Source organism: Lucilia sericata, unplaced genomic scaffold (assembly GCF_015586225.1).
Source record: "Lucilia sericata isolate MDLA Ls3-8-SP2 unplaced genomic scaffold, ASM1558622v1 Contig000002F_arrow, whole genome shotgun sequence".
NCBI classification, from domain to species: Eukaryota; Metazoa; Arthropoda; class Insecta; order Diptera; family Calliphoridae; genus Lucilia; species Lucilia sericata.
Window position 1 is genome coordinate 1,196,782 of NW_023994043.1, and position 15,234 is coordinate 1,212,015.

At 31.1% G+C, this 15,234-nt stretch overlaps 1 protein-coding gene across 4 annotated transcripts in view; it reads right to left on the reverse strand.

Moving 5' to 3' along the window:
- Nucleotides 1–15,234, reverse strand: part of LOC119616169 (putative uncharacterized protein DDB_G0277255) — a 75,594-nt gene that overhangs the window by 37,759 nt on the left and 22,601 nt on the right. For all 4 annotated transcript variants that reach the window (XR_005232507.1, XM_037972476.1, XM_037972454.1 and 1 more), the window contains exon 2: nucleotides 4,701–5,857. Coding sequence is in view for 3 of the 4 variants with exons in the window: in XM_037972476.1 (XP_037828404.1) it covers nucleotides 4,701–5,820 (1,120 nt within the window). In the remaining variant the exon portion in view is untranslated. The remainder of the gene's footprint in view (nucleotides 1–4,700; nucleotides 5,858–15,234) is intronic.

Consider the following 15,234-nt stretch of genomic DNA (forward strand, 5'->3'; position numbering starts at 1 on the left):
CCTGGGGTCAATATTTTAAAATTAACATCCCAATGAACATATTGCCATATGGTAACCTGTGACTTTCAGAAGTTCTAGCCAAAACCTTCAGAAACCCGATCTTCATAGAATTTGTGAAATGTTTGTATTTGTATTTAATTTTATTTCTATATTTATATTCTTATCAATGCATTAGATTAATTTTTGGAAATTGTGCTAATCACATAGAGGGATGAAAGACACTTTAAAATTATACATGCTTGGTATAAAATTGACACCAAAGTGATTATAATATTTCAATAACATCCGTTGTCAAAGAATGTACGGATAGTTGTCAAATCAACAACAAAAATATGGAAAATACACGACATTATCAAATTAACAAAAAATAATTTATGACGTTGTCAAAGCATAAACGCAGATTCGATCTACGACTGATGGCGGCTAACTACGCAAATTTAAAATTGTTTATAATATTTATTGTCGAAATGACAACGATGCGACGACATTATCAAATTAACAAAAAAGAATTTATGACGTTGTCAAAGCATAAACACAGATTCGATCTACGACTGATGGCTAACTACGCAAATTGAAAATTTTTTATAATATTTATTGCCGAAATGACAACAATGCGTTGTTGCGATGACAACGATGTGTTGACAAAATTACAAAGTTGGTTGTCAAAATGATAAGTGGGTGTAGTAAAAATTTTATACACATCCGTTGTCTAAATGTTAACAAATATGGTTAGCTCACTTGAACACTAGAATACTACCAAAAAATATAAATTGCATGGAAACGTTTCTTCAATTTGAAATGTTTATTGGGTTTGTTTGAATAAATAATTTATTTAACAAAGAATCTCTTTGGCAAATGCTCATTTCAGCATCAAAGTAAACATTAATCAAATTGTATATCAGAAGTAAAATCGCTCTTTGATCTGAAAATGCTTATATTCATTATGTATGGTCATGATTTATACATAAATATGAGTATTTATGCATCTATTAGATACATTCTAATACACATTAATCCATAAATAACTCGAGGTGTATTTAAAAATATAATATTAATAATACTATTTAAATAGTAATGGGCAGAAAATTCATATTTATAAGTAGTAAGGAGGAGGTGCTTTTATTCGATCAGTGTGGATATAATTGTAACATCAAATAATGATAATTTAGTTATACTATTTCCAAAAATAGTTTCCGAAAAGTCTTAGGTATGATTAAATTAATAAATATATTTACTCTTTTTGAATTTTATTCCAGAATACTGTTAAAAAATTACACACATATTAGACAGATTTTTCCAAATCAGATCTAAGGATGTGATCTCTTCACGTCGGAAAATGACTGCTGTCTTAAATCGGACAATTAACAAATTTGTTTAGCCATTTTTTTGGAAAATAATAGTCAATGCATCAAAATTTTCTCATAATACATTTGCTCGAAGACGCCCCCGAGGGCATGTTACCTTCTCATCTTGGTTTTATTGCAAGCCTGGGGACCAATACCTCTAGTCTTCCGGGACTCTAAACTGGTGATGGTTAAATATATTTTTGTCCAGATAATCTGTACAATGGGTGGCCAGTTGCACGCAGGATTTTGTCCAGGCTGGTCAGTTGCTTAAGGTTCCTTCGGGATCCACGTAGTTGCTGTGTTTTAAACCCAAATTCGCAATACGGGACGCTTGGTTAAAATATTGATGGATGGTGAAATATAATTTTCGGGATAAGTTTCAGTTACCTTTCCTAGTTTCTAGGAGCGGAACAAACCACAGGGTAAGGCTGTGGATTAATAAAATGTTGAATTTGAACTGATAATGCAAAGATGAGGATAATTCTGAGATGTTTTTGAGTTTGAGTGATTGATAGTTGTGAGATCGTTGGTTGAGCTGAGTGGAGCTGAGTATACCTTAATTTTTAATTTATCGGCGATTTTCCTTCATGGTTGAGAGTGTTAATACTTTACTGTAAAAACATTCTCAACTTATCACAGTAGGTCTTTATGACCATTGAAATAAGTCTTGTCAATTAAAAATAGATACGTACTTCGGACCACCAATGACCTCCCTAGGTGCTGTTGTCGAAGCAACAGTCATCTCAGTAGTGTGGATGTGCGACTTTAAGATGTTAAGTAGTGCATTGGGCTGAGTCTAGGGAAATGAGCATTCCTCATAGCATCAATAGTGTTCTGTACTCCCCATAACCCTTTCACGCACAAAACCAAACCGCTGGACTTTTTATGGATATGACTTCACTACACACCTTATTTTGTCGTATATCGATCATTTTTGATGAAAAATGGAAAAAGTGTTTTTGAAGGATATCGCAGTATATTATCCGTTTTAGCATGTAGTAACATCAAATTCTAAAAAATAACGTATTTTAAAATTTTTTAATGTTTCAGTTTTTTACGTTCAATATCACGTGAATAAATTCGCATTCAGGAAGAAACTTGTATTTTTAGTTTTATTCGTTTAGCTTCCACATTATAGAAAATTTCGAAATTACTATTTAAAAAAAAGTACTATAAAATACCTCTTATTTAATTAAAAATTTTATGTTTCTGTCTTCAATATATAGACAATTCAAAAAATATAATTTGATGAATGAAAAAGTACCAAAAGTCCCTTTCAGTAGATTCTCATTCACTAAGGTCCCTATATTTTAAATTTTATATTTCTATGTTCAATATCGTAAAAATATCAAAAAGTACCATTGGAAAAACGAAAAAGTACAAAAATCTCTCCCAATAAATTCTCATTTAATAAGGATATGTTCCGGTTAACCATTATAGAGAAACCAAAAGGTACCATTTGAGTACCCACCAAAGAGTACCCACTTACAGAATATTATTCAGTCAAGACCATGTTTGTTACAATTTATGTTCCTAGGTTGAATATTTTAGAAAATTCAAAAAGTACTATTTATGAGATAAAAAGTACTAAAAGGTTCTCTCTTAAAGAATCTTATTCAATGAGGACCGTGTATATTTAATAATCATGTGTCTTGAATTTATATTATAAAACATACTGAGTATCATTTGAAGAAAGAAAAAGTACCAAAAGTGGAATAAATTTTACCTAAGGGGAAAGTACTAATAAAAATAGTAAAGTTTTTCCCCTTTTCGCTTAGAAATATACTTTTTCGAAAATTACACAAAATGTTCCGTATTTAAATCTATATATCACAGATGAAACTCAAACGACTCAAATCTGCATTCATTTGCTAAAGAAAAATACTGCTTTCAAAATAAGTACCAAACAATTTACTCGAATTTGGTCCTATATAGGCCTTAGTACTCGAATTCCAAAATAATATACCAATAGCTTATTTTGTGTGAGTATATAAACTGCTTTTTCAAATTTTATAAAAATTGGCTCAATGAGTTTGAATAAAATTAAATTTCTGTTTTCCCCTTTTTGGTACTTTTTCCCCAGTGAAACAAACATTTTGTTTAAATAAGCAAACATATTGCTTCAATAAATATTACAGAGTTAGTCCATAATTTAATAGGAATACTTCAATAAATCGAAAAAGTTTTCTTAATGTGCTAAAAAAAAAAGTACCAAAATTACAGTTTTCTCCCTTTTACATCCAAAATGGGCTGAATTTTAAAAAAGTACGAAACAGGTGTCTCCTAATTTTGGGAGATATTTAAAAGTACGAATTTCAAAAAATTACCAGATACCCATCTGATCATTTTAAGAGTAGATACATATGCATTTAAAATTTTTCTTGTATCACTAATATTAGGTAAGGTAATTAAGAAAACCTGTTTTACCCGTTTTTCTCTTTTTTACCCCTATATGTACAAATTTCCCAAAATCCTTAGTGGATCTATATAACCAAAAATTCATCTACTGTTAAAATTTCATGATTCTAGGTTTAGCCGTTTGGGTTGTGCGATGATGAATCAGTCAGTCAGTAACGCTACTCTTTTATATACATATATAGATAATGACATAAAAAAATAACCGAAATTAACCTTTAAACATAAATATATTTTTATAATTGCACTGGCCAAAGAAATGAATGAATTTTTAGCAAATTTTATTTATTTGATGTCATCATTAACACAGGTCTTCATTATATATTTTTCATAAGCTTCATTTAAATCGGTTGGAACCAAAATAATATATCACTATAGTTTCAAGAAAATTTACCAATATTTCATAGCTTGAGTTTGACCTTCATAGTTTATGGGTTAACATTATTCGATTTTACTAAAACTTTAGATGTACATATGTATCCTTATATATTGAATTGTATATCCAGAAATTTTATATAAAATGCATAACAGCAAAGAATAAAATTCCCTAAAGATATAACCAGTAAAGAATGAAAGATTATATACATACAAAATTACATACATAATTGTTTTTAATTTTTCATTTCCTGATTTCCTTTACTTTAAAATTTGCAAGGGTGAGAAAGTTTAATCAATGAATGTAGTTTTATAATGTCCGGATAAAAAGTGTCCTTCAAAGTTTCTTGTTTGTATCGCACAATTTTTCTAAATTTTCGAATTTTCCATTTGGAATATACTCAAAATTCGCAAAATAAATTGCTAAATAATAACACCCATTATATGTTTCTGCACTTATTAGTGCAAAAAAAACACACACACCCACAAACATATTGGTACATTTAAAATTGTATAGTTCTCTAATGGTGATGATGAAAAATCTAAAGTATGGACGTTCCTCACCTGTCGTACCGCGTACACCGATGGTGAAGGCGATAAATAACGTCAAAAGCAAACAAGACAAAGTGTAGCTGCGATTCCAGGTTGAATTGACATATTGATCTACCGAATGATAGATACTCGTTCCCGTAGCAGTTGCACTAGGTGTGGTAACGCCACTATTGTTGATGTTGCTATTATTGATATTTAGCACTCTACTGGTTGTCAACGATTTTATATGAAGTGGCTGGTGGTGATGTAGAGTGTGTTTGCTTTTGTGGTGATACTGATGTTGGTGGATCGATGGTTTGTCGCGAACATAATGACGTAATATGACTGAACATTGGCAGGTTTCATAATTTGCTATCGATGATGATGATGATGTTGATAACAACGTAGTCAGCGTCATCGTGGCCGTTCGTGTCGTCGTCAATGAAAATGACGATGGCGAGTGCGAATGCGATTGTGATGATGACGCTGATTTTGTCGCTTTCAACTGGTGATGCTTTCGTCTTTGGCACTTTATTGGTGTTGATGTGATTGTTGACACTTTGTCATAATTGTGTTGTTGATGGCTTATTTCATCGGCAATATTGCTGATGTCAACATTGACGTCGGTGTCTTTATTAGCATCTTTATAGGCACGATGGTTTACACTGATACCATCTCCATCTTCATTTACATTGGCCAGCGATTTGTTGGCATTTTTACTCGTTTTCATCTTTGCAACAAGTTGTGCTACCAGCCAGCTATTGTCGCTTTTACTTTTGCTATAGTAACTGCTGCTGTTGTTATTGTTTGTTGGTTTAGCTTGTTGCATAATTAAAAATAATATTCTTAGAATTTTATCAAGTTTTATGTTTTCATAAAAGGGAATTCTATTTGTAATTTGTTTATCATTCGTCATCGCTTCTTCCTGCGCCGGAAGTTTGTGTTTTAGATTTTTATTTTGATGTTTTTGCTGATGATATGGCAAATACCATTGTCGTTGTTTTTTGTTACTAATGTGGCATCGTATGCTTCTTCGTTTGTACTTGTAGTTGGATTTTAAAAAAGTTAATATATTCATGTTGTGACTGTAATTTTTGGCATATTTTTTGTAAATTATTCTATTTGAATTTAAATCTTTTCGGATGTGTTTCATGTTTATTAATATTTAAAACAATCGATTGGGTTTATAACTGAAAATAAAGAAAAAAGTTGCTTATATTAGTTTAAAACGATAATATTTATTCCTACTACACATTAATACATATTAATCTTATTAAAGTCCTTTAAGTAATTTAGTAAGTGTTTTAATTCCAATAATTACAAATGTTATCGTATTTGTAATCTAAAGTGTAGTTTTTAGGTTTGAGATAAGAATAATCTAAAAGTCTAAGTAAGTAAAATTAATTCATATACTATATTTTATGGTAATCTGTTCATATTAGACCCAAGGTCCCATGAATAACTAGGGTGGTTTTCAGCTATTAAATTTGGTACTAAGTATTATTAAAGTTAAAACAAAATTCAATGTACATATGTAAGTAAGTATGTGTTATAACAATATAAATCAGCCTTCCAAATACTTTGTTTGATATATATATTTTTTTGATTTTAGTATCGAAGTTGCTGATGTTCCCGCCGAGGAGGTATTACACATTCTGGAACGGGTGTGTTCCACATTCTTAAGTATTCAAGTATTCAGTGGAATACGAATCTATTGCTGAAACAGAAAACTACTAGGTCGAATTTTAAATAGCATTTCTCCATCAGGAATGTCGCCTCACAAGGTAAGCCTCAAGGTATGACTTGTTATGCTTCTTCGTAATTTCAACACGAAGAAAGGACTATGGCACAAGATTACAAGTCATAACGCTATCAGCAAGTTTTATTTGTGCAACTATTCTCTTAGGCATTAACCTAGCTCTAATAAATGTAGATCTTATTTTTTTTGTACGCCGACGGCAGTTCCCAAATTACAGAATTATTTCCCTCTTTTTAATTATACCCTCCACCACCTTCAGTGGTGATAGAGGGTATATATAAGTTTGTCATTTCGTGTGTAACACCAAGAAATATTCATCTGAGACCCAACAAAGTATATATATTCTGGCTCCTTATGAAATTCTGAGGGGATTTAGCTATGCCCATTTTCTCGAAAACTATGCAAGATAATTTGATGAAAGTCATCATATATTCGTTTCTACACAAGATATTGATTCCTGCTGAAAATTGCCAGAATCGGTCCATAATTTCATATACCTCATATACAAAAGTACATATTCCCAGAAAAATTAGTTTTTTGTTAATAACTTCCGTCAGAATGTTGATATCTTCACAAAATTTTACAAATTAAAATCTTATGTCAATAGAATTCATTGAGAGAAAAAATCGGTCCATAATTGGACATAACTCCCATACAAGGTCCCCTCCCGAAAATCATAATTGGTCATAGCTCCCATACAAGGACCCTTCCCGAAAATCACTTAAACGCGCATAACTCATTACTAAATTAAGATATCCATATAAAATTTGGAATATGTATTGCTTATATGCACATAAATATTACTGTGGAAGTTTTTTCCGATCGGTCCATAATTGGTCATAGCTCCCATACAAGGTCCCCCCCGAAAATCACTTAAACGCACATAACTCATTACTAAATTAAGATATCCATATAAAATTTGGTACAAGTATTTCTCTCACATACAGAAATATTCTATGAAATTTTTTTCCAATCGGTCCATAATTGGTCATAGCTCCCATTCAAGGTCCCCTCTCGAAAATCACTTAAACTCACATAACTCATTACTAAATCAAGATATCCATATAAAATTTGGTAAAGTATTGCTCTCACATACAGAGATATTACTGTGAAATTTTTTTCCGATCGGTCCATAATTGGTCATAGCTCCCATACAAGCTCCAATCCCGAAAATCACTTAAACACACATAACTCATTACTAAATTAAAATATCCATATAAAGTTTAGTACAAGTATTGTTCTCACATATGGAAATATTACTATGGAATTTTTTCCGATCGGTCCATAATTGGTCATAGCTCCCGTACAAGTCCCCTTCCGAAAATCACTTAAACGCACATAATTCATTACTAAATTAAGATATACATATAAAATTTGGTACAAGTATTGCTCACATATACAGAAATATTATTATGGAAAAATAAGTGAAAATTAATTTCCAAATATTGAAAAACAATCTTATTCTTATGTTAAAAAATATTTTTTTTTGATAGATATCCCCCTCGCATCCCATTATGGAACTATAAAGCCCTTAAAGTAAATTATCTAAGCTTTCGTTTGAGCAAAAAAAAAAATTATTAAAAAAAATGTTTTTTTTTTAATTTTAAAAAAGTTAAAAACATTTTTTGGAAACGATGAGGAAATAGCTAATTTGGACAATTTTTGCAAGGACCAATAGGTGAAAAGTTACCCGCATTTGAATAAAACCCTGTATGACCAAAATGTCAAACTTTGACCCCCTCTAAGTCCGACAGTACTTGCCGATAACGCTGAAAATTTGTGTTTGGCCTACTATCCAATAGTACTAACCTTGGTGAAAATTTCGCCAACGTTAATATTATTATGGAAGTTTTTTCGGATCAGTCCATAATTGGTCATAGCTCCCATACAAGGTCCCCTCCCGAAAATCACTTAAACGCACATAACTCATTACAAAATATTGATATCCATACATTTAGCACAAATATTGCTCTTATATACATAAATTACACTATAAAATTGTTTTGCAATCGGTCCATATTTGGTCATAGCTCTCATACTAGGTCCCCTCCAGAAAATCACTTAAGTGCACAATATTCATTGTCAAATAATGATATAGATACAGAATTTTGAAATTTTGTCTTTATATACATAATTGGTCATAGCTCCCATACAAGGTCCTTTTACGAAAATCTCTTAAACGCACATTACTCATTACCAAATAAAGCTATTGATACAAAATATTGCAGAAATATTAGTTTGGTATACAAAAATTCTATTTTAAGATTTTTTCATGATCGGTCCATAACATGGGTGCGGTCGGTCCCATGCAAGTGTCCCTTCAGAAAATCACTTGAACACACATTACTTATTACTAAATTACGATATAGATACAAAATTTGACGAAATATAGCTTTTATGTACAGAAATTTTGCTCAAAGAATTTTTTACGATCGGTCTATAATTGGTCATATCTCCCATACTAGGTCCTGCCCCTAAAAGCAATTTAACCGTATTTAAATAGTTGCATTATAAATTTGTGTAGAACAAAATTATATATATGTATTTTGAAAATCCTTAAATCTTTCACACGTATGCATACATGCACATTATTAAATATCGTTAACGCATATCTTAAGGCGCTATAAAAATATAAAATAAAATGGGGTTTGTAATGTTCAATAAATCTTGGAATTGTAACAGATTTAAGCTGTTTAAATCTTGGGGTTTTTCTATTTAAGACACGAGAAAACTTATTTCTACAAATATTTGATCAATTAGAAAAGTATTAATATAAAAGTAGCTGGTGGAGGGTATTTAAGATTCGGCTCAGCCGAATATAGCACTCTAACTTGTTTTTATATATAAAACCTGTCTAATCATCAGAAATTTCGAATAAATATTTTATATCGTGAAAATCAGTCCATAATTGAGCACTTTCTTATAGTAGGTGTAGGGTATGATTGAAAATGGGATCAAAAAGTATTTATTTCGTATTTATATTATAAATGAATACCCATTTGCGCAATTATTTCCATACATTTCTATCTATCTAGATTATAAAAATTTTAAATGTCTTGGATTTTTGTATAAACATTAAAAAAGACAACAAACTGTTGATCGCAATATTTTTTTTATTGTTGCAACAGCCCTTGACAAAAGTGCACTCCAACAAGTGGCAGACGTACAATATTTTAAATTTTGTGCACACACTTTTACAAAGACGAATAAAGAACAATTAAAAGTTTTATATTCGTCTATGCCGAATTTTATATACCCAACACTAAAGCATCTGTATTTAAAGTGAATTTCGGAAGTTGGCCCCATCTACATTCTACCATATGTAGATGGACCAACTTCAGAAATTCACTTTAAATGCGCAATATTTGTACTATATGTATATATGTATTTGAAAAAAATCATCTTATTCGTAATATTGTAATAAAGTAAATAAGTATGTAGGGTGTAAATGTTCATAGAATTGCCCATAATGTGGGTTTGGGTCAAATATAGACCGAATTCTAAGATTGATTTATTTCTTAAACAAATAAGTTATGTAAAATTTTTTGTAATTTCCTGCAGGGGTAGTGTCAATTATCGACCAATCTTTGGTAGAAAGATTCTGGTTCCTATAAAACTTGTTTAAAACTAGTGTCAAATATGGACCGATCTTTATGAAATTGTCTTATATTTGGTTCCTTTAAGGTGTATTTGTGTCGTACTCCGGGAGTTCTTGTGTATGTGGGCTGGGTGGAATCGTAGATGGATATTGCATGTATTCAATACCGAACAGACTTCATCAATAGAAAATACGGACAGACATAGCTACATCATCATACGATATAGTAAGAACTCAGAATACTTTATCTGTGTTACAAACGGATTGACAAAATCTTGCTTGATGGTAGGTATGAAAAAAGAATAAACCCATTGAGAACAACAACCCTACAGTCATGGATTCAGTTCCGTGTAGAGTACTATTACACTTGACACAATCTATTTTACCCACATGCATGTGTACATAATAATTTATTGGCTGACAAATTTCCCGGATGATATATGATTTGTAAACGTAGCAAATTCCAAATGTTTATCTTTTATTATTAACGTCTTTAAATGAGTTACTATTATATTTTTTTCGTGAGTTTTTTAATTTCTTCTAGTGTATTCATATTTTTCTTAGTGTATGAGCGTTAGAAATTTTAGTAACTTAGCTAAAAAACTAGTTATTATTAGAATATACATACAATTATTCAAAAATATTCGTTTTCTTTTTTCTATACTAAGAATTTTTCTCTTAAAAAAAAACAATTAAATGCTTTAGGTTATCGGCTACAGCGAATTGTAAATGGCCCTATAGAACGTACAATTGGTAATTTCTGTATTGTATTTATATGAGAGGTAGTGGCAAATATACCTCTTTTAGCATTTTAACCCTAAAGTTTACCCCTCTATAAGATTAAATTTTCTTATTTAATCTACATTCAATTATATATTAGGGACCTTGACAAAATACTAACTTTTGATGTGTCACAAAATAAATGATAAACCACCTCTGCTCCCTACTTTGGGTAAGAAAAAAAGAAATATTGCAATGAAAGAAAATCCTAAAAAATCCGCTAAAATACGAAATATGAGACATTACTGAGACTCGTTTTGTACTGTTGTAATAATTTTCTTACATCTTTTGAATGGATTATTGTATCTGAGAGTGTGTAGATACTTACATATGGTATTATGTCTACTGGCGATATTGTTATTGCAATTGCTATTATTCGCTCAAATGGTATTTCGGCTTTGTGTACATACACATATATGTGTTTTTCAAATCCAGCGGTAAAAATACTAGGGTTCAACATTAAAGGCCTAAATAGAAAAATAACTCCGTTTAGAACTACAAATGAACTTCGATAATACGGATCCACGGGTACCTGACAGTGATTTACTTAGAAACGTTTTATTTTGCAAATAATTTCAAAAATCAATCATTTTGACCTATATTTTGTATATTTTGATTTTATTATTGTAAAAATCTTTAAAAATTTAAATTGGTGCCACCATTGATTTGTCCGATATTTTTGGTCAATACTGATATATTGGGGAGATTTATCTGCATTATACTAGATGTTTGTTCTTATTTTCATTATCCCTAACTGGACCGTATTTCATTTGTATCTTTTTTAATCTTGATATACTTTGTTATATTTTTAATCTTTGCATCTTTGGTGTATCCTTATGGGATACCAAAGAATGGTTCAGGGCCGATAAGTAGGCGATGAGCGCCGGCAGTCCGGTTTGTTGCGGGAGTGACCTTCATGGCCAGGTATCCAACATTACAACACCAGACTTGATTTCATGCGACAGTAAGGTTTGAGCGCTGCTTGGCTGTCTGACATTATGTAAATTCTTATACTCTTATCCTTCTCCTCACGCACTCTCTAGCACAGATGAATATGGCGTAGATTTTCGCCTGAAAGATTGATTGGGTACTTTCTTATGGAGAATGGCCTTCTGAAAGTTAGAACCACAAATGCCCGCTCCAGTCTCACCATCTATGTGTTTCATCCCATCATTGAACCAAACATGATCAGCACTTTGCTGCTACTATGTTTGATTGGTCCATTGGTTCCTGTCAGTTATCCTAACGTCGAAGGAACAGTCAAAAACCCATGATGGTGACCCACAATCATAAACGCGGATATATGAGTCGTTGATGAATAGTTTAAATATACTTGTATGCCCTTCCAAGTCACCTGTTTTAGACTATCGATTTCTGGTAGGAGAATTGCAGATTTACAGGCCTCATCTTTAATAAGAATATTCAAAGGTGGAATGTAAAGAATGCGACATACGTAGAACATGTTCTCATGTCCAGAGAAGCCCGAGTGGTGGCCTGCTCCACCTTTTCCCCCAGGTTAAGGCAGCATAAGTCAGAATGGACATTACTATGATATTAAAAGTCTATGAGATCATTTTCGGTTTTATACCCTATGTACTACCAAATAGCCTTTAACAAGCATATAATGCTCTAATGGATCTATTGATCGTACTGGATTTATCTGAGTACCAATTTAAGATTTGTCGAGAATAATCCTAGAGTATTTGACTTCTTCAGAGAACTGAATAATAAACCCGTCGGCACAATAATTCTCAGAGATCTACTTCTAGTAAATGGCACAAAGATATTTTTTAAAGGGTTAATTGTTAGTCATATTTCCTCACACGAAATTTATTGAATATTAAAACCTATATATATTTACAAATATGTATGTTTATTGTATCATTTACATATACATATTATATTACTTTGGCCAAATTGTCTTTTTTATTACTATAAATAAAAAAAAAATAATCTGATTTTCAGGCGATGAGATACATGTCGATAGCCAATTTTGATATCCTTATACAGAAATTTTAACGAACGACCTCTTTGCAGGGACCGTAACAGTTATAAGTTATATTAAAAAAGTCAGTTTATAACAGTTATTTTGTGACTTTAAAAATAAAAATCCATCTGAAAAAGTTATTTTTCAACCTAAAAATAAAAATTCAAATGAAACTTTTAAAAAAAGAGTTTTATTTTTCCGTCCTAAAATAAAAATTATTTGAGGACTTTTATTTTTTCGTCAGAAAATAAAACTCATTTTCAATAATAATGCCTTCCGAAGAAATTAAAAAAGCTTGTGTTCAGTCATAACAGAAAATTACCATTTGCCGTTTTTGATTCAGATGTTTTCAACGTCAGTTCAAATCAACTATTTAATGGACTTGGTCAGATAAACTCAATAAAATAGGATACTGAAAAAATATATAAAAACATTGTTTGATTTTTTGACGGGGAAAACAAATGAGTTTTATTTTCTGATGGAAAAAATAAAACTCCTCAAATAATTCTTATTTTATGACGGAAAAATAAAACTCATTTTTTAACTGTTTCAATCAGACTTTTATTTTTCCGTTAAAAAATAACTGTTATTTGTGGATCAAAGATCGTTTTTTTTAAATCACCATATATTCTGAAAAAGTACAGCAATACGAGTATATTGGTATATAATAGTATAGGTCTACGTTGACTCCAACATAGAGATTTTTTGGGTTAAAAATTTCAGAATAACAGTTATTTACAGTCCCTGCCTCTTTGAAATGTAAGGCCTTCAAAAGGGCCAAACTGCCTCAAAATTTTCCCGCCGTGAAGTGTGCTCATGTTTGTGTAAGTTATTTTATTTGAATGTTGCATACTACTCATATAAACTTGTGTCTGTAATTCGCTACATGTTTGCTGATGGTAATGGGCTGCAGACAACATGCCAGACATGCATGCAACAAATGTTGTTAGAAATGCTGTTCGAAATTTCAAGTAAGTTTTGGCTCTTGTTGTTTGTTGTTGTCGTCGTCTTATGCATTGCAATGCATAGAAAATTGAACGTGACTCAAGTTGTTTTTATTATCGCATAAAAAATTAAAAATAAAAACTGAAAATAAAAAAAAAAGTTCAATAATATCTTATATGGGGTTTGACAACAGACGCAACAACGTCCTTGAGATGTGTTTTCATTTCTCTTCCACAAAATCCAAGAAATTTTCAACATAAATACTACACAGCAACGAACAACATGCCAATGAATGCCATCATGTCATTTTGAATAGAATGAATGTTCAGGTAATTTCTTGTATCAAATCATTGCTTGGATGCGTACATTAGGGGTATAAATTTTGAACAATTTGTAAAAATATTTGAGATACCATAGAGCGTTAGAGGTAGATACTTTTGGTTAGAGTAAAACAAGTTTCACTGAAATGCTTGTTTAGAAACAATAGTTAAGATTAAAAATCAAAGTTAGATCGAAACATGTAAGAAAGTATAGTCGGGCATGATACCCTACATCATTTATGAGTATATCTTAAATATGCATTATTTATAATAATAAAGCATTTATGTTGAATTTTGCCTTAATTTCGATATATTTTTAATTAAATACTGATTTTCTGAAAGTGAAAATAGGTCCATGGTCAAATATGAACCAATCCTAACTAAATTTAGTGAAGGGCTTTTTGTTGATAATAAATTTATTTATGTCGAATTTCACTAAAATAAACGAAGTAAAGCCATTTCCAGAGGGGACTAGGGTCAAATAATGGTCGGACAGACGGACGTACATGGCTTAATGATTCTGAGCCAATTGGTATACTTTAAGTGGGTATAAAACCATTAATTCTAAGTGTTACAAACATTAGCACAAATCCAATATCCCTCACGAAAACTGATTGGAAGATTCTTAGAAATTACGTCCAGGAAAACTGAGTTTCTGAACATCGGATAATAATATTTCATTGATCGTTATTTGATAAGGTTTTTGTTTTTAAAGTTTTAAAAATTTCTATGTAAAGGAGCGACTTAGAAATGATTTTGTGTCTATTGGGTTTTCATATTTGGGAATTTTGGTTACTCCCCTACTTTTTTATTTGTGATATGCGAACGTCCGTGTATTATCAGTACTTGTGTTTATTGTTTGCTTATTTATAATTGAAATTAGAATTAATTGAAAAAAATCTCGATATGTTTTGGGCTTTCAAAAACACATGTTGAAGGCTATATTAATTTGGCGGCAACCATCCAGGCTCAGTTCGTGATTATCTTTCACTAACGTGATTTGTATTGACTTTTCGATCATGCAAATAAATCTCGACAGATTTCTTGTGATTTTTTCCGCAGGTTCATACCAATTAGCTATATTAATAGTTCATGGGCCCACGACCGATATTTGGACGCGAAATATGCTTTTGATAAAGTTAAGTAAACCGATTAGTTATTTAGAAATACCTGTTAAG